Source organism: Gopherus evgoodei, chromosome 20, assembly GCF_007399415.2.
Source record: "Gopherus evgoodei ecotype Sinaloan lineage chromosome 20, rGopEvg1_v1.p, whole genome shotgun sequence".
NCBI classification, from domain to species: Eukaryota; Metazoa; Chordata; order Testudines; family Testudinidae; genus Gopherus; species Gopherus evgoodei.
In genome coordinates, this window is record NC_044341.1 from 2,676,648 (window position 1) to 2,700,131 (window position 23,484).

At 53.6% G+C, this 23,484-nt stretch overlaps 1 protein-coding gene across 1 annotated transcript; it reads left to right on the forward strand.

The window, feature by feature from the left end:
* The first annotated feature begins 2,658 nt into the window (after positions 1–2,658).
* Positions 2,659–23,000, forward strand: CSF3R (colony stimulating factor 3 receptor). The gene is made up of 16 exons (XM_030539088.1): positions 2,659–2,878; positions 4,803–4,916; positions 6,145–6,444; positions 7,054–7,177; positions 8,311–8,498; positions 9,947–10,101; positions 11,839–11,992; positions 13,053–13,135; positions 13,498–13,711; positions 14,582–14,773; positions 15,529–15,630; positions 16,051–16,197; positions 17,285–17,425; positions 18,400–18,490; positions 19,091–19,172; positions 19,822–23,000. The coding sequence occupies exons 2-16, from the start codon at positions 4,850–4,852 to the stop codon at positions 20,353–20,355; spliced, it is 2,574 nt and encodes an 857-aa protein (XP_030394948.1). The 5' UTR covers positions 2,659–2,878; positions 4,803–4,849; the 3' UTR covers positions 20,356–23,000.
* Positions 23,001–23,484: the final 484 nt, after the last annotated feature.

A 23,484-nucleotide genomic window follows, 5' to 3' on the forward strand; every position in this document is an offset into this window, starting at 1 on the left:
TAGGAAACACTATTTCACTAGGAGGATGGTGAAGCACTGGAATGGGTTACCTCGGGAGGTGGTGGAATCTCCTTCCTTAGAGGTTTTTAAGGCCTGGCTTGACAAAGCCCTGGCTGGCATGATTTAGTGGGTGTTGGTCCTGCTTTAAGCAGGGGTTGGACTAGATGACCTTCTGAGGTCCCTTCCAACCCTAATATTCTATGATTCTATGAGAGGCAGATACAGCAGTTGTTTGTGGCGGGGTGCTACATGGGTAATGAGTAATGTGCCACTAACGCATATCAAGTAAACAAATACATTACAAATCCCATAGTAAACAGCTGTTTGCACAATAAATGCTACCACTGGAAAGGTCACCAGTGCATCATGGGATTGGGCAATACTCTGTTTACACAATCGCTCTCGTACTCCAACTCAACAAATGCAATGTGCTTGTAACACGGTCTGAGGGACGTGATGCTGCCCTGGGATGTGTGGGTAAACAACAGAGATGTTTAAAGAGGAAATGTTAAGGTCTAGGAGCCCTCACCAATGCCCTGTCTTGAGCATGGCTGTTCCCAAGAGGCAGTTAACACCAAAAGTAGGTCACAGACGTCTACAAGTGAAGGATTTGTTTGTAGCATGTTTCTAGCACAAAAGCCACCACAAACTAGCACCTTCATTGGAACAGAAAATAGCACCCCCTACACACAGAGAAGTTAGAGAAAAACATCAAATCCTGTTGCCAGAAGGTTGCAACATAACATGAGTTAATTTCTTAGAATTCAGAACAATAACAGACAAGAACCCAAACCAGGAAGAGACAAAGCAGGCTGCTCCCTAAAACATAGCGAGGCCCAGCTCACTCCACTTTACACTAGGCTGGTTCTTTCCAGACCAACTACAATTGCACACTTCCTTACAGAACCCTCTAACCTGCAAGCAGGTCCAAGAAAAAACCCTGAAATTTAAAGTGACAACCTACAATTTTAATACAATTTTCAATACACCACAGTTGGATATCTCAGCAAAAAAGGCAAAACTATGAAAGGGCCCAGAAGGTAACCCCTCTCTGGGCTCTAGAGGGGCCTGGCTAAGGCAGAGTTAAGGGTTATTGTGTTTCTGTCTCATCATTGCAGTAACTGAGGACCTCAGAAACATTGCAAGTGTAGCCTGTGTGGGGAATCAGCGTTATTCCCATTTCACACCAGGGGCAAGTGAGGTTCACATGAGGAGAACTGCTGAGCAAAGAATCCTCCCACAGTGCCAGGGAAACTGGTTGAAACTGTAATTAAATGGAATTCTGAAAGACCTAGATGAACGCGATCCCACGGGGCAAACCAGCCCTGGTCCGTAAAGGAAAAACTGCACCTCTTCAATCTACTAGATCTTGGAGAGGGAGAACCAGCTAAGGTAGTTGATTTGGACTTTAAATAGCTGTCAACAAAACCCCTCGCAAGCAGCTGTTAAGGAAACAAAATCAACCCGGGGTGAGAGGCAGAGTATTGTTGTGGGTCAGACATTGACAAAGAGGCGGGACACAAAGGATTAGATTGCCAGTTCTCACCATGGCCAAAGACTGGCGGTAGGGAGCCCTGAAGAACTGTGCTAGGACTTGAAGTGGCAAATTCTGGATTGAATCCCAGCAGTGCCATAGTCGAGGCTGTCTCTTGATTTCTACTTCAGTGGTATCTGAACTGCACCTCACATCATCCCACGGTGAGTCAAAGTCAGCAGTGTGCTCTCCTGAGCCCCTGGGGCTTTTCGAAAGGAGTTGGGTAAGCACATGCTGTGCTGGGGGGAGATATGTCCTCAAACTCACAGGGACTTTGCTGAGGTGGGTCTCCCCTTTTCTCGGCAGCCTTTGCTAGGGCCCACCCACTCGTCACCTTGGTGCAGGAAACGCTGGGTGTTTAGAAAACGCCAGCTGAGCTTAGCAGGCAGATGCAGGGTGGGCTTGGTGGCCTCTGATACACAGGAGGTCAGACCAGATGATCAGACCAGGTCCCTTCTGCCCTTAAACTCTATAGCTCTGTGACTTGGAGGACCCTGTGTCCCAGCACACAGCTGCTCCACCAGCTGTTACTGGAGAATCCTGGATTTAGGCCTTCCTCTTTGAGTCTCTGCTGGGAAGGACCAAGGAGCAGACCCCAGGAAGGTTCAGGAGTGTCACCAGGCAGGCAGGGGCAGCACTCACAGTAGGGACCCTGGAGGGTTATTCTCCAGTGTGGGGTGAGAGAACAGCTGGCACCAAGAGCGGTGGAAGGGCCTGCCCATGGGAACAAAGGTGGAGACTGGGGGATGGCAGGGCTCTTCCTGACACGCCACTGGCTGGGCAAAGCCCTGGAGAACATGCCGCAGGTGAACAGGGGGGACGTGAGCTCTCAGCGTGTGATGCTGCCTTGAACAGTGCACTGGGCTGTACAAACAAGGACACTTAAAGTGCTCTGCTCCAGGGCCCCTTGGAGGCTGTATTCCTCCTGCCAGCCTCTCAGAGGCCAAGCTGGCCCAGCTGGTTGTGGCAGGTCACAGCAAACCAGCACATTATTGCCCCATCCCGGCCGCTCACGGACTCCCTTCGAAGCGTGGTGGGCAGGGGAGGAGGAGGACCAAGGAGCCCTTTCCCCAGCCACTCGCTGCGTGTGATGTGCTCCTTCCTTCCTGCCAGAAAGCCAGGCAGATACAGCCTGCGGGGAAGCATTTTGCAATCACCTTTTCTGAAAGTCAGAGCAATTAACGGCACTGGTTGGTGGGTTGGGTTTTTTTTCTTTTTTGAGGAACTAACGGTGAAAGCAACATGTTAGAGAAGAGCTGGAACACTCTGCTATCCTGGGAGCTGGGGGCCAGTCCTGCGAGGAAGCCGTGAGCCAGAGTGTGCCGCATGAGGCACTGAGATGAGGTAAGGGATGGAGCTCGTGCTGGCTGGGTGCTGACTCAAACTTGGGTTGTACAGAACCTCTGAGGGGATCCCGCTGCTCTGGCTCAGCTCCATCCTTGGCCAAAGCTGCTCGGGGTGGATCGTCCCTCTTTTAACAGGCAGCAAACAATGCATTCTTGTGAATCTGGGGGTCCTGGCATTCAGTGCTGTCCTGCTGCTGCGGCTCAGAACCATCCAGCGGCTGTTTAAAGTTTGCACAATGCTTTGGAGCTGTGAAGTGTTATCCCCAAAACTGAGGCTATTTGCGGCTCTTTTCCCCGCAGCGGGGTGGAGAGACGGAATAACCCGTTCTCACACACCACCGAGCACCATGAGCCACAGATCCAGGCTCCCACACCATTGATCCCCCACCCAGGAGGTCCTTTCGCGGGACTCAATGGGGCAGATGGATCTCCAGCCCCAATCCTGGTGGGAATTGTCAGCAAAGAGCAGGTGAGGGAGTCAGAACCTGGGACCCAGCAGTCTGGGGCTCAGGAGCAGAAGGAGGGGTGAGGGTGGGGGAGTAGGGAGATGCTGGAAGAAGAAACTGAAAATAGTTTAGAGGATGAACAGACTGCAGAGTAGGGGGAGGCAAGATCCCAGTGGCCTGCAGATGTGGCCTGTCAAGTAAGGAGGCATTTCCTCATTCATTCCTTTCATAAGACTATAAACAGCCCTAGCCTCAAGCCACCTTTCACGTTTCTTTAAACCTACCTACTGGATGGCATGGGAGGTGAAACCACCCCGGCCCATGAAATGCCACATCTGGGCACGAATGTGTCCGTCCCTTCTCTGCAGGAGCCAGGGGACCTGCCTGCCTTGAGCGCGGCTGAGTGGAGCTCTGAGCTGGCTGCCGGGGTCGGGCTGGTGGCCGAAGGTCATGCTAGTCTCTCCCCACGCATGGGGCTGGTTTACTCACAGGGTTTTTCTTTCCCAGCTCAGGCAGCACCAGGCTCTGTGGGGGGGTCTTGTTCCATGCAGTCTGGCGGCGCAGAGGTTTGGTTGTACAGGCTGCAAGATCCTTGGAGCAGCAGGGACAGGCTCTGACTGCGGGGGTGCCTACACAGGAGCGACTTCCCGGCCTGGATGGAGACTCGTGCTTGTGGGGCCGGGCTAGTTTGTTACTCTGGCGTTGTGGGCGTTGTGGCTCTGGCACAGAGCAGGGCTAGTCTGAGTTCAGACCTGGGGGCAGCAGGTCTCTGCCTGAGCCAAGCAGCAATCGCTCACCCTGGGCATCACCACACCCAGTCACTTTATTTCCCGGACTGGAGTGGTTGCGTGAATGTGTTTCTGACACAGAGAGGTGGCCTGAAAATGGGCAGTGACAGGCCTCAGGCACCACGGATCTTGCATCCTAGAAGTCTCTTCATCCCAAACATACGTGATGGGGACAGCTGGAGGGGCATGGAACACCCTCACGTCCCATGTCTGTATGTACCACGGGCGAGCACTGAGAGGACCCGTCACATGCCACCTTCATCTGTAACATGGGTCAGCACCAAGAGCATTTGTGCTTGGCTCTGCTCTCCCATGGTGTGAACTGTGTGGAAAAGCTTTGACCCAATTAACCAAATGTCTCAGGCCAAGGGAGAAATTCACAGCCTCAGGGGGCTGGTGCAAAATGAAATTTGCTTTGTGAAATACAAATGCAGCATATGGGTCAGATTTATCCCCGTTAGCATGTGTGTCCATGTTAGATAGATAGACGGGGAGGGTGGGGGGTGGAATGGGATAGATAGACAGATAGCTAGAGAGATAGATGGGGTGCATGGGATGCATGGAGATAGATAGATGGATGGCTGGATGAACCCAGTACATTTTGCCTCCTGTGTAACTCAGAAAGTTTCTCATATGATGTAGGGTTGTACTAGGGCAGGTTAATCTGAGCACACTCCCATCTCCACAGCCATCATCCCAGGCCTGTAAAGGAGACTCAGTCTGTGAATTCAGATCATGGCCATGCACTGGAAGTCTGAGATGCTGCTGGGATGCTCCACACTCTTCCTTCTGATCCTGAGAGGTGAGTTTCAAAGGGAAGTGGTTCCCAGCAAGGAGCTGGGAAATCCCTGACTCCTTACAGATGCACTTGATGTCAATGCTGTGGCCAGCATGGAATGAGTTTTGCTAGTGTCCAGCCCAGAAACGGTTCTGACTGGCAGTGTAGACTGGGGCCAGGCAGTGACTGTGCTGGGGACTAGCCTGTCGGAGAGGTGGCTAATCCAGGTCAGGCTGGAGAAGAGTGGTGAGACATTCCCCCTGTCCTGGCGTTACTAGACCCTGGATCTGTAGATAAGTGGAGAATTTCCCATCCCAGGGTCATTCACCAGCCACAAGTGAAAATAATAGATCAATGTCTCAGGGCTTTGAAACTGAATAGCCCCACTGAAGTGACCGTGGTCTGAGCACAACTCAGCCGTGCTTCATGGACGACCCTCAAACAAGAGCCCAAAAGCAAACGAAGGCCCCACTCCTAAGATGTGATCCTCTAGTACAGATCCCTGAGCCCAGGCCACATCCCAGTCCCACCGCCCATGTGGCGTTGTCCCAGTCCCCCGAACCAATACTGGAGCTGCTGAAGTCTCTGCACTGGTACCTTTCACATTCTAACAAAAGGCTCTATCCGCATGTCTGACCCTTTGATTGTTCCTTTGCCATTTCAGATTCTAACATGGCCCCTTTGGTGCTAAACTCTTGCTGTGCAATGTGACTGCTCCTTAAAATCTCCATTTGGGAAAGAAAAATTCAACCTTAATGGCAGCAAATTTAAAGCTGACAAAACCAAATACTGTTTTGCACCATTAGGCTATGGAACTCACTGCCACAAGGTTTCCTTGAGACTGAGAGTTCATCAGGATTCAAAACAAGCCTTGGACATTTATCTAGCTAACCTGACCATGCAGATTTGTTATAGAAAGGGTTAAAATTCATATAACTTTGGAAGGGGTATAAAGTCTCTCCTCCAGGGCATCAGCCAACCAGCAGGGGCTGGGGGAAATCTCTCCCTGGAGCAGATTATCCCATATCTGCAGGGTTTTGGCACCACTCCCCCGTGTTGGAGATGAGATACTGGGTGAGATGGAGTCCAAGTTTCTAAATATGGGACTGGCTTTCAGGAAAAAAGAGTAACACACTCAGGCTGCATGGAGGAGTTCCTGGTGTCCCAGTGAAGGAGCAGGCCAGAGGGGCAGCCCCTTCTGTGTAGCCCAAGGCCCTGTCACCTTGATGTGCTGTTCTCTTTCACTCTGCAGGGGCCCGAGCCTGTGGCTGGGTAACAGTGGACTCACCCACCATTCTCTTGGGATCTACAGTCACGGCCTCTTGCACCATCCAAAGCAACCGCTGTGGTGGCTTGGAAGGTGAGGAAATCCAGATCACATGGAGACTCAACCACGAGTCCATGTCAGGGAGCCAGCACAAAAGCATTGAAGGAGCAGAAGTTTCCAATCTCACCATCAGCCATTTCAACCAAACCAGGGCCAAGCTGTGGTGCTTTGTGGTGGGGAACAGCACCCCGCAGCGGATAGGCATGGCGGAGATCCACGCAGGCTGTAAGTCTCGCCCTCCTCTGGTCTTGACTCAAAGGGCCACGTTTCTATGCACGTGCAAATAGCACACTCTCTTCCTCCTGATATTTGCACCTGCATCTCTTTCCTTGCACCAGAACCCCTGCATTTGCAAATGCAAATTGGGTTAAACTGAACTCCCAGTGGGGGCAGGTAATTAGGGGCCATCACCTCCTTTGCAGGCATGGTCACTTGGACTGCCCCCTCGGCCATGTCTCCAAGAGGCTGGCTGGATCTCGCTGAATACCTTCTCACTTCTCTCTTGCTTTGGCCAGGGACAGATGGGGTGGGGGTTACTATTTCCTGGTGCATGGGGGAGGGGAGGGCCCTTTGAGGGCATGTGCAGGTTGGCAAGGTATGGCAGTGAGGGGAGGGAGAAGTTTGTGCCATTGCTGCCTGGCTCGGGACTCCAGGGCTTCAGGCAGATGTTCCCTCTATACATATTACAGGAGAGTTCTACAACTGTAGGTAGGTAAATAGTTAACAGACACAGGACCAGTCAATGGTGCTCAAGGACATGCAGCTTAACTGCCCAGACCTGGGAGGTCCACTCAGCGCATCTCAGATCCTTTCTCCCCATTGCTTTCTGCCTAGATCCACCATCGAAGCCTGAGAATCTAACCTGTATGATGAACCTCAGTGAGAACTGCCTGACGTGCCACTGGGACCCTGGGCTGGATGGACACCTCCCAGCCAGAGTGGCTCTGAAAAGTTCCAAGTAAGTGATAAGCCTCAGCCACATGCATGGCCTCCTATCCATCTGCAGGGCCATGGTCAGGCCTCTTTGCCCATTGCACACCGCATATGGAGAAATTAGAGGAGAAAAGGGGCCCATTTTGATCCTGTCCTCCCTTTGCACCCAGCAGCAGCCAGGAAAGCATGTTTCCCACAAGCATCTAGGGCTGTGTCCCATCTGCTTTTAAAAGCCCGAAGCAATGAGGCCTCCAGTACGCCCTTTGCAGATTGTCTGGAGGCATCTGTGCTCCGAGGGATACCCGTCTTGCAGGCTGCTCGGTACAAGCCCTTTGTTGCTTTCCCTTGCTGTGCGGCCTCGGATGTGTCCTTTGGCCATACAGGCCCAGGGCTCAGCATCACCCGCTGGTACCTTGTGTAGCAGTAATTGTTCAGAGTTGTGTGCCGGAACTGGCTCCCAGAGCCCTGAGCAGGACCAGATTACAGCACCCACCGTGAGCAAGTTTGAGAGCTCCTGACACCACATGGCAAAGTCAGGAGCGCCACCAGCTTTTTTGGTGCCCTAGGAGGTAAAAGGTTCTGCCCCTGAAATGGAGCCCCCGACAGAGGCGGCAGAAGGTCCCGCCCCCGAAATACCAACAACAACCCGGGCAGCTGAAGATCCGGCCGCCGCAGTCGACACTTCCCAAATGTTAGTGCCCTAGGTGACCACCTAGGTCGCCTAATGGGTTGCACCAGCCCTGGGCAAAGTGGATTATAGACACCCACCATAGAGCAAACTTAGAGCCACTGAGACTTGATCCCAGCATCTCCTTGACTCCCAGCCTCTGAGATTGCACCTCAGAGAGTCACTGCTGGCAGGAGCCCATCTTCTCGATGAGGCCAGCCTTGACTACATGCCAGCGGTCCGGCTCAGCCTGCTCAGCTTAGCTCTCCCTTCAAGAACAGTATTTCCCCTGCCTCTGGCCCACCGTTGGGTGTTATTCAGAGGGTCCCTCTGCACCTGCACAGAACCTGGATTTCCATGTCCCTGGTGTGCCCACTGGGTGCAAGTTGAGAGGAAGGTGAGGATGGTACCTCAGCCTGATGAGTCTCCAGTGAGAACACACAGAATGTTAGTGGGGACCTACAGACTGACCCTGTCTTGCTCCACTGCAGGAGCAGAGGCCAATGTGAAGTTTCCCAGGAGGCGATCCCAGACTGTATCCCACAAGCCGGCCAGAACGACTGCACCATTCCTCGCAGGTTTCTCCAGCTGTACCAGAAAATGGACATCTGGGTGTCAGTCCAGAATGCCCTGGGTACAGCTGAGTCTGAGCATCTGTGCATCGACCCCATGGATGTAGGTATGTAATGGAGCTGGGGGGCTTTCTTTGTAGCCACCTAAAACAGAGTCTGGACAAAAGAATTTAGAGAGAGAGTTAGTTCTGTTAAACCAAATCGCATTAAAACACTTCAGATTATTAGATCATACTTTACTTTAAGGTTCCATTTATAAATGGTTTCCAAAGCAAAGGGTTAATAGAGAATTACTAGCTGTTCTAAGCTGGTTATAGGTGTTAGTAGGATGTGTTATAGGTGGTTACAAGCATCTCAGCACAAAATGTTATAGATGGTTATAAGCAACGTGTTGACTGACTGGTCCCTCTAACAGGTGGTTAACCATTTATTGAGCTGTGTGTAGCTCGAACGTTTGTCCCTTTCACCATCGGCAGTTGATCCAGTCAAAGATATTACCTCACTCGCCTTGTCTTTTTCATATATTGAAACATCAGTGAGTTGTTTATTAACCCTTTGGAAACTACTGATCAATGGAACCTTCCTATCAAATACAATGGATTATTATTACTATTATTTTGCTGTTTAAGGGCCTGATTCGAAGCCCAGCAAAGTCAGGGCAATTCTTTTCATTGACTGAGCAGCCCTAAGTGCTCAGTTCTGCAGGTGAAATCGTCACCCTGTTGAAGCCTCTGGCAAAACTTGGCTTTACTGTATGTATCAGGACCTGAGATTTCTGTTACCAGAGCCCGTGGGTGTTGGAGGGAGGTGACTAAGTAGGAGTTAACCCCCAGCATCCTGGCCAAATTACCAAGCAGTCTTTATAATTTGCTCACTGCATCCCCGCTCCAGGCGGTTTTGACTGATGCAGGATGATGCTTCTCTCCCTGTTGTGAGCTGCTTCACAGAGCCGCTCTGCTAAACAGCTGCTGCATTTCAGCCCAGCATTACAGTTAGGTGCAGTAATTCCTCTCCAGAGAGAAGAGGGGGATAAAGTGCGTTGTGAGGTTTCAGGAGGAAACACACAATAGGAACATCAAAGAAATGATTAATTAATGAGTTATTGTCAATTATTAATAATAACACATTTCCCTCAATCTCTGATTGGCCCCTTTCCCCCTGCTGTAATTATGGAACAATCTCCCTGGAATGCCATGAGGGCCATGCATAGGAGACAATTTCACTTCATTTGCATATTGAATCCAAGTCCTAGTCAGATTATTTCTATTTCCAAGGTCTTTTCATGCTGCATTTTTTTAACCATTTATTTTTCTTACTCACCTCACTGGAGCTTAAAGCCAGAGCCAGGATTAAGACCAACACTAAGTCCGATCAGATAGATGGCTGGGATCCCTCGTGTGAATCCCAACGTCTAGGGCTCCCACTGACTGCAGGCGAAGGTGTGCAGGCAAACATTTAGTGGGGTCAAGCCCTGGCTGTGTTTTGTGCTTTGCCTGAGACCCATCTATCTATCAGTCTATCAATCTATTGATCTATCTGTCTCTACTCCTTGTAGCCAAACTGGATCCCCCTGTCCTAAAGAGCATCCAGTCACTCCCTTTCCAGACTGACTGCATCTCCGTGGCCTGGGAAGTGGCTCCCACCAGCTCCCACATAGAGCAGCAGTGTGAGCTCCGCTACATGACCCATGAGGACCCTGGATGGACTCTGGTGAGTGACTGGCTCCGGGAGAGGGGGCCAGGCGGGCTGGCTGGCTGGCTGGCTGGGGCTGTGTTCCTTTGGAGGAAGTATGGTCTAGTGGCCAGAACTCCTGGGATCTGTTCCTGCCTCTGTTTCCGTGGGGGGACTGAGAGCACCTCATTTTCTCCACCTGTAAACTGGGAGATTCCATCTGCTCTTCCAGCCAGCTCCTGAGGGGAGAGGAGTGAGTCATTGGCTTCTTTCTCCTGTTTGGAAGGAGGGAAGGAAACCTCTCCTGTCCCCCGCAAGCCCCCACTCCTAAAATGCGTTGTCTGCTCCTCAGTTTTAACCATTCCACATCTTTCCACTCAGGGGCTGCATGGATAGTCCAGAGATTTACTCTGCACTTCCAGTACCTCCTTTTGACACCCCTCCCCTCGTCACCGGGTTCACCACACATCCTGGTGCCCACTGCTGATGGGGCACAGAAGAGGGGCAGCCTGCTGGGCACTGACAGCTAGATTTCCCAAGAGCTCAAGGCTGGATCTCCAAGTGCGCAGTGCCCCCCATCAGATCCAAATTTCCCACCCTCATCAGCTCCCACTGTGACACTGATCAGATTTTCCAGAGCTCACACCCAGCACCCTGGGCTCTTTGGACAACCAGACCACTTGCTTAGATGCCACAAAGAGAGTTGAGCACTTGGAAATCTGGGGTAATGAGGCCTTCCTAATACTCCAGCCTACAGCATCGGGGGGTGGGGGGGCAGCCACGAGCCACTGGGGCCAAGATTCTCCAGAAGTAGCTAGCGATTTGGGGGCCTGGATTTTCACAATGTGCTGAGCAGCCACCCTCTGAGACTCAGGCCCCTTTAAGGCATCTCAGGTTGGTGACTCCAAATCACCAGCCACTTTTGCACCAGTTGGGGATCTGGCCGATTGACCCCAGTGGAGTGAGGCTGAGAGCCTGCCCCACCAAGCAGAGAGATCCAGACCATACAGCATGGAATCCCACCCTCTCGGAGCCACTAACAATCACACCTTAGTCTCTGCCACTCCAGCCCCATCAATACAGCTCCAGCTGCCAGCTCGTTTCCAGAGCCGCTCCCTGGCAACCTGCGACCCAGATTGCCTTTGGAGACGTCCTTCTAGTCTGAAGCAGCCCAGTTTCCTTGTTTAGATCACAAGTTTCCTGGGCTGATTCTCCCCTCCCTTCGGTGTAACACCCCCCACCCCACCAGAAAGGCCTGGGGTTCCCCCCGGGGAGTGTGCGGAGCCAGGACCCTGGAGCCTGGCCCTGGCCTTTAAGAGCGGGGCACTCTGGGAGCAGTTTCAGGCATCGATTCCGTCTGGGTCTGGAGGCTGCATTACTGGGCCAAACCCATCTGCTGGCCACCGTGGACTTTGCCCAGCAGATCCCACATTCTGCATGTGACTCTTCTTTTCGGACCCGCCTCAAGCGGGCAATGCAGCTTTGTCCACAGAGGGGTAAAACAGCTTTTCTGGGAAGGAGCTAGAGAGAAGCGGGGCCGGCTTCCCCCAGGCCTGACCCCTCGCGCCCTCAGTTACATCCACAAAAGGCTGCCACAGCAGAACGGGTTGTCAGGAGCTACCCCAGGGAGCTGTTCACGCCCACTTCAGCACGCTTTGCCCTAGCGTGACTGACGCACGGGGTGCAATCCAGAGGAGGATCGAGGCCTCGACCCGGCCATGCCTGAGCAAGAGTCCGCATAGGGCTGCCTCTGATGTTGCTTTGCTTTGCAACCAGGTCCCCAATATTGTCAGCCCCAACCTGAAGACCCACCACTGCGGCTTTCTCTTTGGGAGAGAGTATCGCTTCCAGATGCGCTGCATGCGGGTCACAGCGATGGGCTACTGGAGCGAGTGGAGCCCGGGCTGGAATTTCACCACCCATGAGAAAGGTGGGTCCTGGCAGGAGGACCGGCCACGCCACGGTACCGCCGCACAGGCAGGGTCTGACTGGCTCAGGCTCAGGGACCCAGGGCCTGACTGAGAGTCCTTCCCATGCCAGGGCTGTTGGAAGGCCCCTGGGTGAAACAAACACAAGAGAGAGCCATCCTCACTGCTGCCCATACACCCTCCCCACCCCGGCTGCCTCAGCAGAGAGACCACGGACCGAGCCCTAGGGCTGGGACCCCACAGCGTCGCTAGTGCCAGTGAACTGTGATCCCACAGCAAAGCTGAGTCTGTGGCTTTGCTGAGTGACTGGGCAGGATGGAAGGACAAAGTGACACACACAGAGCTCGGTGATGTGGCACTGGGGAGGGCAGAGGAAAAGGCCCAGAGCTGCCTGGGGGAGTGGGGTCCGACTCCTGCTTATTGGCATTTGCAGTGGGTCTCTAAGGCTCCCCGTGCTGGGAGCAGTGGGTGCCCATTTACAGCCCTTGGCGTGTGGGTCAGGCCAGCTTCACTCTCACACACAGCCTTGCTTCCACCCTGGGGCAGGTGTTGTTACAGGTGTTCATTTGCTGGGCGATGGGCCAGCTTGGTGCACAACGAGGAGACAAGGGCTCTGCCCAAAGGTGCCCATGATCTAAGGGCTGTTCTGCACACAGGTTTGGTCCTAGTAAAGCAGTGTCCCTTAGGGGCGTGATCTTTTATCCATCTGTTTATACCCGTGGGTGCAGTTAAACTGGGCTAAGCAGGCCCTGTCCTGGTACAGCTATTCCTCTTCTCCTATACGGAGAAACTAACCTGGCGTCAGGCACCTTTGTACCAAAAGCTCCACCCACACGGGGGCTGTACTGATGTAACTCCCCGGCAGAGTTCCAGGGGTACAACTTGTGACTGTAGACCAGGCCTAGGAATGGGGCTTGCTGCTGAAGAAGGTGCAAGACTGAATTTTAGTGACGTTCTGATCCACGGAGACCAGCACATCTGTGTTGGGTCTGTCACATCTGTACCAGTAAAGGGCAGCTGTGAAGAACGGGTGAAAGAAACCCCTCCTCTTGTGTGCTCTAGCTCCTGCAGGGAAGCTGGACGTTTGGTGGAAGATGACGCCCGTGGACTCTGGGAAGAGAGCGGAGGTTCAGCTGCTGTGGAAGGTAATGCTGGACAGGACCCTACCAGCAGAATGCACATGTGGCTCATTGTAAGACAGCCCCTGTTATTACACACGGCTTGTCTGTAGGGGAAGAGGCACGTGAGCACTTAACCGTGGGACTTGCTGAGACTGTCACAGCCCCATATCTGAACTCCCTGCCGGTGTCCTGGGCTCCCCAGTGCTAGGACAGTCTGCCTCATCCTTTTGTCCCCTGCCCCAGGTGTTTCTGTAGGACCCCTCCCCCCTAGGAGCTAAGCACTGAACACGGTAAATCACTCCTGCATGGTGCCCTCCACAACAGGCTCTGGTCCCAGGCCGGGGTCCCCACACTAACCCAACCATTGTTCTACCCGCTCTGTGCAGCCTCTGAAGCAGAACGAGATGAATGGCAGGATCCTGGGGTACTGGGTCTCCCTGAATCCCAGACAGAGGAATGTGGAGCTAGCAGCTGTCTGCAACACGACAGAGATGCAGTGCAATTTCTCTGTGCTGGCTGGGGTCAGGAGAGTTTATCTCGCAGCCTATAACTCAGCAGGCGAGTCTGCAGCAACAGAAGTTATCTTCCTTGAGAAGAAAGGTAGGGGCTCGCTAGATATCCTTGCAATCTATTCAAAGCAGCATGTCTCTGAAACCCTGAAAGCACCTTCCACTCTGCAGAAACCCTTTGATTTCTCAGCTCAGCTGCACGGGGGCTAGGAGCCCTCCCTGTCGCTCCTTTGTCTGGCTCCAAGAATTTGGACTGTTTCTATTTGGTCACTGCCCCAGTAATAAGTAGAGGCACTTGCCTGTCAGAGTGCGATCTCTGGGCTCCTCAGTGATCCCGCAGACATGCAGTGACCCTGAGATGGGCTCCCTGGTGCGTTTCCTGGGCTGCAGAACATTTCAGGGGAGAGGGGGTGAAACCCGACAGACACCACGCTGGCCGAGGAGCATGTTTTAAAGGCTATCGAGAGTAATTAGCTGGAGAGCCAGCTCCTCAGCTCGTGTGAATCAGGGTGGTTCCACTGGAGCCAATGGAGTGACACCAGTTTACACCAGCAGAGGAGCTGGCCTGTAATATCTGAACCATCCTTTTCAACGACAAGAGAGAAACTAATGGCCAGGCCTGTGCATTGAGCAAGGGCAGAGTGTGAGCCCCCAGACCAGGCATTAAATCTCGACATTCCCATGGCTGCTTGGTAAGAGAAGATGCTTCTTCTGCTCGCAGACTCACTGGCCCCACTCCCTCTTTGCTAGCCTAGGTGGCTGCAGAGGGTCCATGGCTTCCTCTAGTTTTACTGACTCCGTGGTGAGCTCAAAGCACAGCAGCAGCAGTTCTGCTGCCCTTCTCCCGCTTCCCCCTTGCCCCTCCTCGGCTTCCCCCTTATCTCACACACAGCTTCTCTCACCCCTCCTGCCTCCTGCCTGACTGTCTGTGCCTGATTGCGTTCTCCCATGCTGTTCGCAGGGCAGCCCCTGGCCAAGATCCACACTTCCCCCTGTGATGAACACAGCCTCTGGGTGCACTGGGAGGCACCCAAAGCCGCAGTCACTGGGTACATACTTGAGTGGCACCAAACACCCTTGCTGGGGCCAGCCAGGAGCAGCAGGAGCTGGCAGGTGGAGCGGAACAGGAGTGCCACCAAGGCATTAATCCGAGGTAGGCGCTAAGGGGCAGGGTTTGGGCAGCAGCCTGGGGCATGGGTGAGGGGAAGCAAAGGTGAGTTCCTGGCCTTTCGCCCCTTCAATTCACTGGTCCAAGGTCTGTCCACAGCACATGGCACCTTAGAGGCTGGTCACCTGCCAGGAAGGGAGGCAGAACTCTTGTCAGCCCAGGCTTACAGGGGGCAGCCTGGGTTTGTCTTCCAACTCCCCATGTTTCTGAGCTGCCCCTCAATTTTACAGAACTCTGCGCTGTATCCATCCACCGACCGCACACCCGTCTCTGCTCTGTATCCATCCTGCAACATCCCCCCATCTCTGTGTTGTATGCATCCATCCACCAATCCCCCTATCTCTGCGCTATATCCATCCATCAACCCCTCGTCTCTGCCTTGTATCCATCCACCAACCCCCCCATCTCTGCCCTGTATCCATCCACTGCCCCCCTGCCTCTGTGCTGTATCCACCCTGTGACCCCCCCTTCCAGTTACCCTGTACATACCAAGGTTTGTTTTCATGCCCATAATGTCAGTGCTATGCCATTAAACCCCTTGGATGCTGTCTCATGTACCAGGTAGATGATGGGAAGTAGATATTTGATGTGTCAGCTGACACACTGTGGCTGATTGACTGGAGATGCAAGGTACGCTGGCAGTGCAGAGGGCGCCCTCCCTGCTTCAGATGATTGAGTAAAGGGCTCTCAGTGCTTGTAGCCCTGCTGGTTTAATCACCTCCTCTTGTTTTCTCTTCCAGAAAATATTGAGCCTTTCCAGCTGTACAATATCTCTGTGTATCCCTTGTATGCAGATGCGGTGGGGCTGCCCCTGCACACAGCAGCCTATTCAAAAGAGAAGGGTATGTGTTTCTATAACAGTTCCCATCCTGAATGACCCCAAACTGCTTCACAAACTAGGTCCAGGAAACATGACTGAAATGCAGCCACCTCTGGGGTGGAGGGTGGCAGCCCAACAGCACACATGAATGGGGGTGCTGAAAGTCCATCTCAGGGCAGCGGGCCAAGCCCCTGCTCTTATGAAAAGTGTCTCCCGGCTCTGTGGAATTTGGCAGAACAGAGGGTTAACTGCAGAATGATCTCCTGCAAGAGATCACAGTGCAAGAAGCACAAGACAAACAGAGTCCTTGAGTGAGGTGCTCAAATACCTGCTCTTACCCAGGACTCTCTGCTCCCCGGCCCATATTGGGGATCCTATAGGAATCTGCACTGCAGTGCCCTTGGCTGCTTTTTGTACATTTCGTGTTCTTCTCCCATTTCAGCTCCATCGCGTGCCCCTAAATTCCGCCTCAAGAGTGTCAGCAAGTCCAACGCCGAGCTCAGCTGGGACCCAGTCCCCATTGAGATGCAGAACGGCTTCATCACGAACTACACCATCTTCTGGGCCAGCACCGCCGGCGATGAGCTCCGTAAGTCCTGCCTGCGTCACTGCCATCCTTGCACTGCACCTACGACCCCGTCGACCTGTCCAGTGCTCTGCAGCACCGTTTTCCCGTGTGCTGGATGGATAGTAATCCAGACGTGATCCCCCACACAACAACAAGGGTTGAGAGGGTTCAGAAACGAGCCACAAGAATGAGTAAAGGATTAGAAAACCTGCTTCTAGTGACAGACTCAAGGAGTTCAATCTATTTAGCTTAACAAAAAGAAGGCTCAGGGGAACTTGATTGCAGTTTATAAATATCTACTTGGAAACAAGTCTTTAATAATGGGCTCTTCAATCTAGCAGAGAAAGGTCTAACAGAATCCAGTAGCTGGACATTGGTGCTAGACAAATTCAGACATAGAAGTAAGGTGCACATTTTTAACAGTGAGTGTCATTAGCCATTAGAACAATTTACCAAGGGTCCTGATGGATTCTCCATCACTGGCAATATTTAAATCAAGATGGGCTGCTTTTCTAATAGATCTGCCCTAGGAATTACTGTGGGGCAGGTCTCCGGCCTGTCTTGTACAGGGGGCCAGACTAGATGATCACAATGGTCCCTTCTGGTCTTGGAATCGATGAATCTATAAACATCCCACTAGGCGCCTACCTGCACCCAAATCCCTTTGCAAATCTGGCCAGAGAGGTGAATGACCTACACGTGGTCACACAAGCTATCGGGGGCAGAGCAGTGAATTGGTCCCAAGTCTCCTGAGTCCCAGGCTAGTGCCATCCTTCCTCTAGGTGTGTGTATGTTAGGGGCTGTACTATAGGTCTGGGAAGTGGGGGGGGGGGAGTTTCAGGGGGTCACGTTGTGGGGTCAGCGTTTTATTTTCTCTTCTCCCTCATCACCGTCCCCTCCCCCCTTCCCTGTTGCGGTCCTGTCTTTCATTGAGGAGGTGAGTGCTCAGTTCCAGTCAGACCCACTCATGCAGGTACCACTGCCCCAGCACAGGCGCTGGATTTAGCTCCTGGAGGTGATGCCAGGACTAGCAACGGGTCCGTAAGCGCTGGGAGTGCGCAGCGGGATTGGGAGCTCAGGGTGACTAACAGCCGTACCTGCTTCCTAGGTGCCGTTGTGAACTCCTCCTTCACCACCTTCACCGTCAGGGGCCTGCTACCTTCGATGATGTACAAAGTGCACATAATGGCGTCCACAGCAGCCGGCAGCACCAACAGCACAACCCTGACGCTGGTGACCCCGGTGCTGGGTAAGGCCGTGGGCTTGGCCTGCTTGGGAAACCCCAGCACTTGGAATGGGCCCAGAACAGTGATCAGAGGTGCTATTTGGCCCAGGAGGCAGAGGCGGGGGGGGGGGAAGATAGCCCTAGACCCACACCCCTCACGTGCACACACACACATGCACACACACATATACACATGAACTCTAGGGACAGCTGGATCCCAAGCTGCATGTGAACTTGGCTCATCCCTAGGTGGTAGGGGAGCACATGGGGGTTGCTGAGGCACTGGGACAAATTCCTGGGACCACTCCAGCTACTTAGCACAAAGCACCCCAGGATCATAAGAACATGAGAACAGCCGTATTGGGTCAGACTAGAGGTCCATCTAGCCCAGTATCCTGTTTTCCGACAGTGGCCAATGCCAGGTGCCCCAGAGGGAATGAACCGAACAGGGAATCATCAAGTGATCCATCCCCTGTTGCCCATTCTCAGCTTCTGGCAAACAGAGGCTAGGGACACCATCCCTGTCCATCCAGGCTAATAGCCAATGATGGACCTAGCCTATATGAACTGATCCAGTTCTTTTTTGAACCTTGTTATAGTCTTGGCCTTTACAACATCCTCTGGCAAGCAGTTCCACAGGTTGACTGTGCATTGTATGAAAAAAATACTTCCTTTTGTTTGTTTTACACCTGCTGCCTATTTTCATTTGGTGACCCCTACTTCTTGTGTTCTGAGAAGGAGTAAATACACTTCCTGATTTACTTTCTCCACACCAGTCACGATTTTATAGACCTCTATCCTATCCCTCCTTAGTCGTCTCTTTTCCCAGTCTTCTTCATCGCTCCTCGTATGGCAGCCGTTCCATACCCCTTATTATTTTTGTTGCCCAACCCCCACCTACCTCGGGGGAATGCTCAGGTCACTCCATGCCACCTACCTGACTCCTTCATACAAAGTGCTGAGCTTTGGGAATAACCCAGTTCCTATCTCTTTTCCAGATGAGAAAGAAATCCAGTATCTCCTCCCGTTCTTTGGCCTCGTGTGTGTCGTGCTTGTAGTATTATTCGTCTGCTTCCAGAAGAATCGGAGGTGAGTGCCCGTGGATCAGCAGCCGTCCATGGGCTTGGCGGCGCGTTATTAGCCACTTAGCCTCCCGTGATGTAGCTGTGACCTGTGCTGCCCTCCTGTGCGATGCGTGGGCACTGATCTCCGTCCAGACAACGGAGGGGGCTGGAATCAAAGGGCTGGCCAGACATTTCCTCTCTGTTAGGCTCAGGGACGCTCATAAGTATGGGAGCTTTGTGCTTTTCACACCAGGCCAGATCCCCCACTGGGGTGAATCGGTGGAGCTCCATGGGTTTCCATGGACTCAGGCCCAGAGGACCGACGTTCCTCTTCACTGACGGAGGTGTCTGAACAGAGGCAGGTCCAGCAGGCGCAGACAGGCACTGAGGGTAACTGCACTGCCCCCAGTTATTATTTATCTTGTGATCAGACAGCCCCCAGAGGCCTCTGCCAGGGATCAGGGCCCCCTGCTTCTGGGCAGTGCACAAACACAGCCCCAGGCCCTGGATTTCACCCTGCCAGCTGCATCTCTGCCAATACCCCCAAGAACCCAAGCCCTGACCGACTGACCGGCCAGCAGCCCTGTCATTAAGCATCCCCCCGGCTTTGTTATGTGACCAACAGGGTGAAGAATCAGTTCTGGCCCAGCGTCCCGGACCCAGCTAACAGCAGCCTGGGCAAGTGGGTGCCAGCCGACCTACAGCAGGTAAGAAAGAGTCCGGCAAGTGCCAGTCCTCCCCCATCACTGCTGACTCCATAGCACAATATTGAGTCACCTCTCGCCAGCTGAGCACCTGGCTGGGAGACGGGACCATGCCCTGGTGAGAAGGCCAGACACCACAGTGATGGGCAGGGATTAAGCACCAAAGTGGAATAGAAGAGAAACTAGCCCTGCCCTCCTAGCAGCTGGGTCAGCAGCAGTCAGCCTAGCAAAGCTCCTTCATATCCGCCAGTAGGGCCGTAGCAGGCTCAGCCCTGCTGGACAGTCAGATCTAGCAAATAGCTCAGCTGGCAAAGAATGGAGCCTGATCCTGCAAAATGCCGAACATTGACTTACTCAGCACCCTGCAGGATTAGGCCCCGCTTAGCGCCACTTCTGGGCCCTGCAGTGGGGCTGAGACACAGAGCCTGGCGGGAGAGGGGCAGGACGAGGGCAGGGGAGCCGGAGGGGCTTGCATAGCAGTTGGGCTGGGAAAGGCTGGGGTGAATAGGTGCTGCAGAGTGTCTGAGAAGGGGCTAGGGGAGAGGGTAGCCATCGGGAGAGGGCTGTGCCCTGCAGTGGGGCTGGTGAGGCCGCAGCTACACACCTCACCACTATGAGTCCAGCCTTCCCTGAGCAAACGCCTGTTTCCTAGGAGACTCTCCAGACAGCCAGTGCGAGGGAGCCTGGCCTGGTGACCATTTCTGACATCACCGTGCTCGAAAAAGGAGCCGAGAAGAAGGCACCGCTCTGGGGGAAGAAGGACCCTGTCCCAGCAGCTGCTGGCAGCGTCCCGGCCCTCCCCAAATCCTACATCCACCCCAGCAGCTCCGGCCTGCCAAGTGGCAGCAGAGCTCCAGGAGAGGCGAGACCGGGCTCGTACGTCAACAGTGCTGGGGCCGTCCAGTATGCCAAGGTAGTTGCAGAAGGCTACAGGGGCCAGCAGCAGCATGTCCCATCTCCCCTCTACATCCGGTCCGACTCCACTCAGCCCCTGTTGAGCGAGTCGACGCCCAGCCCCAAGCCTTATGAGAACCTGTGGTTCCACGGGGCCCCGCAGGCGGGGCTGCACTGCCAGAGTTCCCAGGAGGATGTGGCCTTCCTGGAGGAGCCGCTGATCGACTTCCCCCTGCTGCAGGGCCTGAAAATTGACGGGGCTGAGGACCTGCATGACTTCCAGAGATTCTAGCGCCTTGCAGAGGCCAGAAGAATGGGCAGCTCAAACAGATGTGTCTCTCCTGGCCAGCCTCACACCGTCCCCCCACACCCAAACCTCCATGGAGTAGGCACCAAGCTGCTGTTTGCATTTGCACCACATACTCTCAAAGCATTGGCGTGGCTTGAGCCTTGGGGAGGCAGAGGGCTGGCTGGCCGCCCAGGGATGGTGCATCCCGCCACCCTGCAGGAATATGGAGTCTGGCTCCTGGGCTGGCAGGGGCTGGAAGCTCACAACCAGATCCTGCTCAGGGCAGTGAGGAGCTGGGTGCTGTCTGCTCTGAACTCCAGCGACAGCAGTGTGCTCTGTAGCTCACAGAATCAGGCCCTGAGTGCCTTCCCCGAAAGCTCCTCTAGTCTCTTTCTCCCAAGCCGGTGGGGCTGGGAATGCGGCAGAGAGCCTTGTGGAGGGAGAGAGCATCCCAGGCAGCCCCGCTGGCCGGCGCTCAGGGCAGTGCTGACTACCTAAAGGAGCTGCACCCATCTGCAGCTGAGGGAAGGTGGCTATGATGCAGAGAGGAAGGACGGGGGGGGGATCCCTGAAAACAGAACATCAGCTGCGTGCAGGGTCCATGCAGAGGCTGCAGCTCTGGAGTCCAGACTTGCTCTGCAGCTGTCTCCTTTCTGCAGCTACTATCCCCAGTGCTGCCCTGGTAGGGAGGGAGCCCTGCAGACTTGGCTAAAGACTTTATAAAGCTCCCTATCTTCTAAGGAAATGTCAATGAACAGTCTTCTAAGCTCATTATCCTGCTCCCTGGGGTTCTCTGGCAAGGACCAAGCCACGGCTCTACATGGCCCTCGCAGAGATGGGTAGCTGAGAAACTTCACTGCACTTTCTAAACCCCAAGTTAATGTTATGCTATTTATTTGCTTCTCTACATGCTCACTTGTTACCCTGGGGACATTTGCAAAGAGTCAGCACAGCAAGAGCTATCTGAGGCCAGGGGACGGGGACTAAACTGCTGAGCTGTTTGCTGCTAGGTCACCAGTTCAAACCTAACCTAGGTCCATAGTGACCAACAGTCGGGCCCTTTGATGGATGTCTAGGGGTTGGCGTGTGAAATGAACTGGGTGTCCAAGTGGGACTGTGTTACCAAAAGGGATAATGAACTCCCCGGTCAGCCTGTGAGGTGGGACCTCCAGCCAAGGGCTTGGGGTACTGTGAGGAACGTGTGCCCTGCCGCTGCTCAGGCTGTGCCTGTTCACTGTGGGGCAGGATGATCCCAAGTTTGGAGAGCTAGCCTAGGATGGGGTAGACCTGGGCTAGGTTTCCTTCCTCACTCCTCTGTGACCTAGGGCATGTCACAAAGGGTATGTTTTCTCTGCAGTGTAAACCCGGGGCTGTGGGACCTGGGCCTGTGGACTCAATGGATCCAAGCCCTCATTTGAGCATCTACACTGCATTGCAAACCTGGGTTTACAATTGCCAGCCCCAGGTCTCACAGCAGTGCTCACAGGTCCATATTGCACTATGCAGCCCTTCTGACTCAGATCTGTGGCTTGGCCTGCATCCATACTGCAAAACAACAGGGCTTGGATCTGACTCTCAGCGAGTCCCAGGTCTTGAGCGCTTGCTGACCCCCAAGTCAGGCTGATTTGTGTGTGGACAGAAGGGGGACTTGGGCTCAAACCTGAGTCAGACTCCATGCTGTGTGTGCAATGTAGACATACCCTTTGTCTCTCTAGGCCTTGGCTCCTCAGCGGAAAGCACCATCCGGCCTCCCAGTGTGTCATTGAGATAAATGCCCACAGGATTGTGAGGCGCTCAAATACCACAGCATTACAGGGAGGCAGTACCGTAGATGGCAGGTACACTAAGGCTTTGAGTCTCCCGGCCTGCCAGCCCAGCACTGGAATCGCCACTTGCCTGTTTACCTTTTGAAGTGGTATTTTTTAATCGATTGGGCTGGCTTCAGAGCTGGAGCGTAGCGACTTTCCGTAGCTTTGGAAGGAGTCGGCTGGGCACTGGATGCTGCGGCAGAAGCTGCACTGCAGCAAACCCACCCCCAGCTCACCCTAAGAAGCCCAGAGGATGAAACGCAGCTTCTTAAGGCTTGTTCAATACTCCCCCAGGGTTGGGGTTTGGGCAGCGAGTAGAGTAGATCCTTCTTTATGCTGAGCCATTTTGCTCAGCCTGACTGTCAGCTCAGGAAGTTATCGGTCTGCTTGCCCTGTGGCAGCATTAGCTGCTCTCAAGCATTAATATAACCAGCAGTGATCCCCGTTCACCCTGCGAGGCAATCACCGGTCATTAGCAGTAGGGTTATTTCCTGTAAGGATTTTGAATTGAGCCATTTGCTGGGCGTGCTTTGCCTTGGCATGTGGCCAGTTCTCTAGGTTGCTTTGAACATTGCACTGGATGGGACTGTTGGGTGGTGGACCTGGCTGCCAATAACACTGTTCTTATGTGATGGTGGGGACTGGAGATCCTTCACAGATAAAGTGTTGTACAGCCATGTAACCATTCCAAACCTGTACGTGCTGCCCCAGCAGCCGCTCCGCCTTGGGCTCTGTTTGTAATATACCACTCGGAGGGAAGGTTTCCCTTTATGGGTTTGGTTTTTTATGTTTCCTTGGTTTGTTTCCTTTGAACACGTCATTGTAACGTTCTGAAATTCAGTGTTTGCCAGGTGTGTGTATTTGTTTCTGTGATGCTGCAATGGTTCTGTCACCTCTTGCTCTCCTCCCACAGGCAGATTGGTAGCAGGTGGAGAGGTTCTGTTCCCTCCAGTTCTACTGCAGGAGTGACATATCGGCCGGTCCTATCATTGGTATTATTCGTCTCCAAGCCAGGCCTGATCTAGCTGCTGGAAAAGGCAGGGGGGCAACACAGTATGGATCTGATCTCCTGAGGTGCTGAGAGCCCCAAACCCAGCTGAAGTCAGTGCGAGCTGAGGGTGCTCAGCACTTCTGAAAATCAGGCCCTAGATGACATTCAAAGTCCAGCACTCCTGCAAAAGGCTGGTTTTCTGAAAGGGTCTCTAAGGCAAGCAAGCCAGCCAGGCATGTTCACACTGTGCAAGCCAGCAGCAGTTCTGCGCTGGAGCTGGTAGATCAAAGCACTGTATGTCATCACTAAGAGTCTGAGAAGTGACATTACACC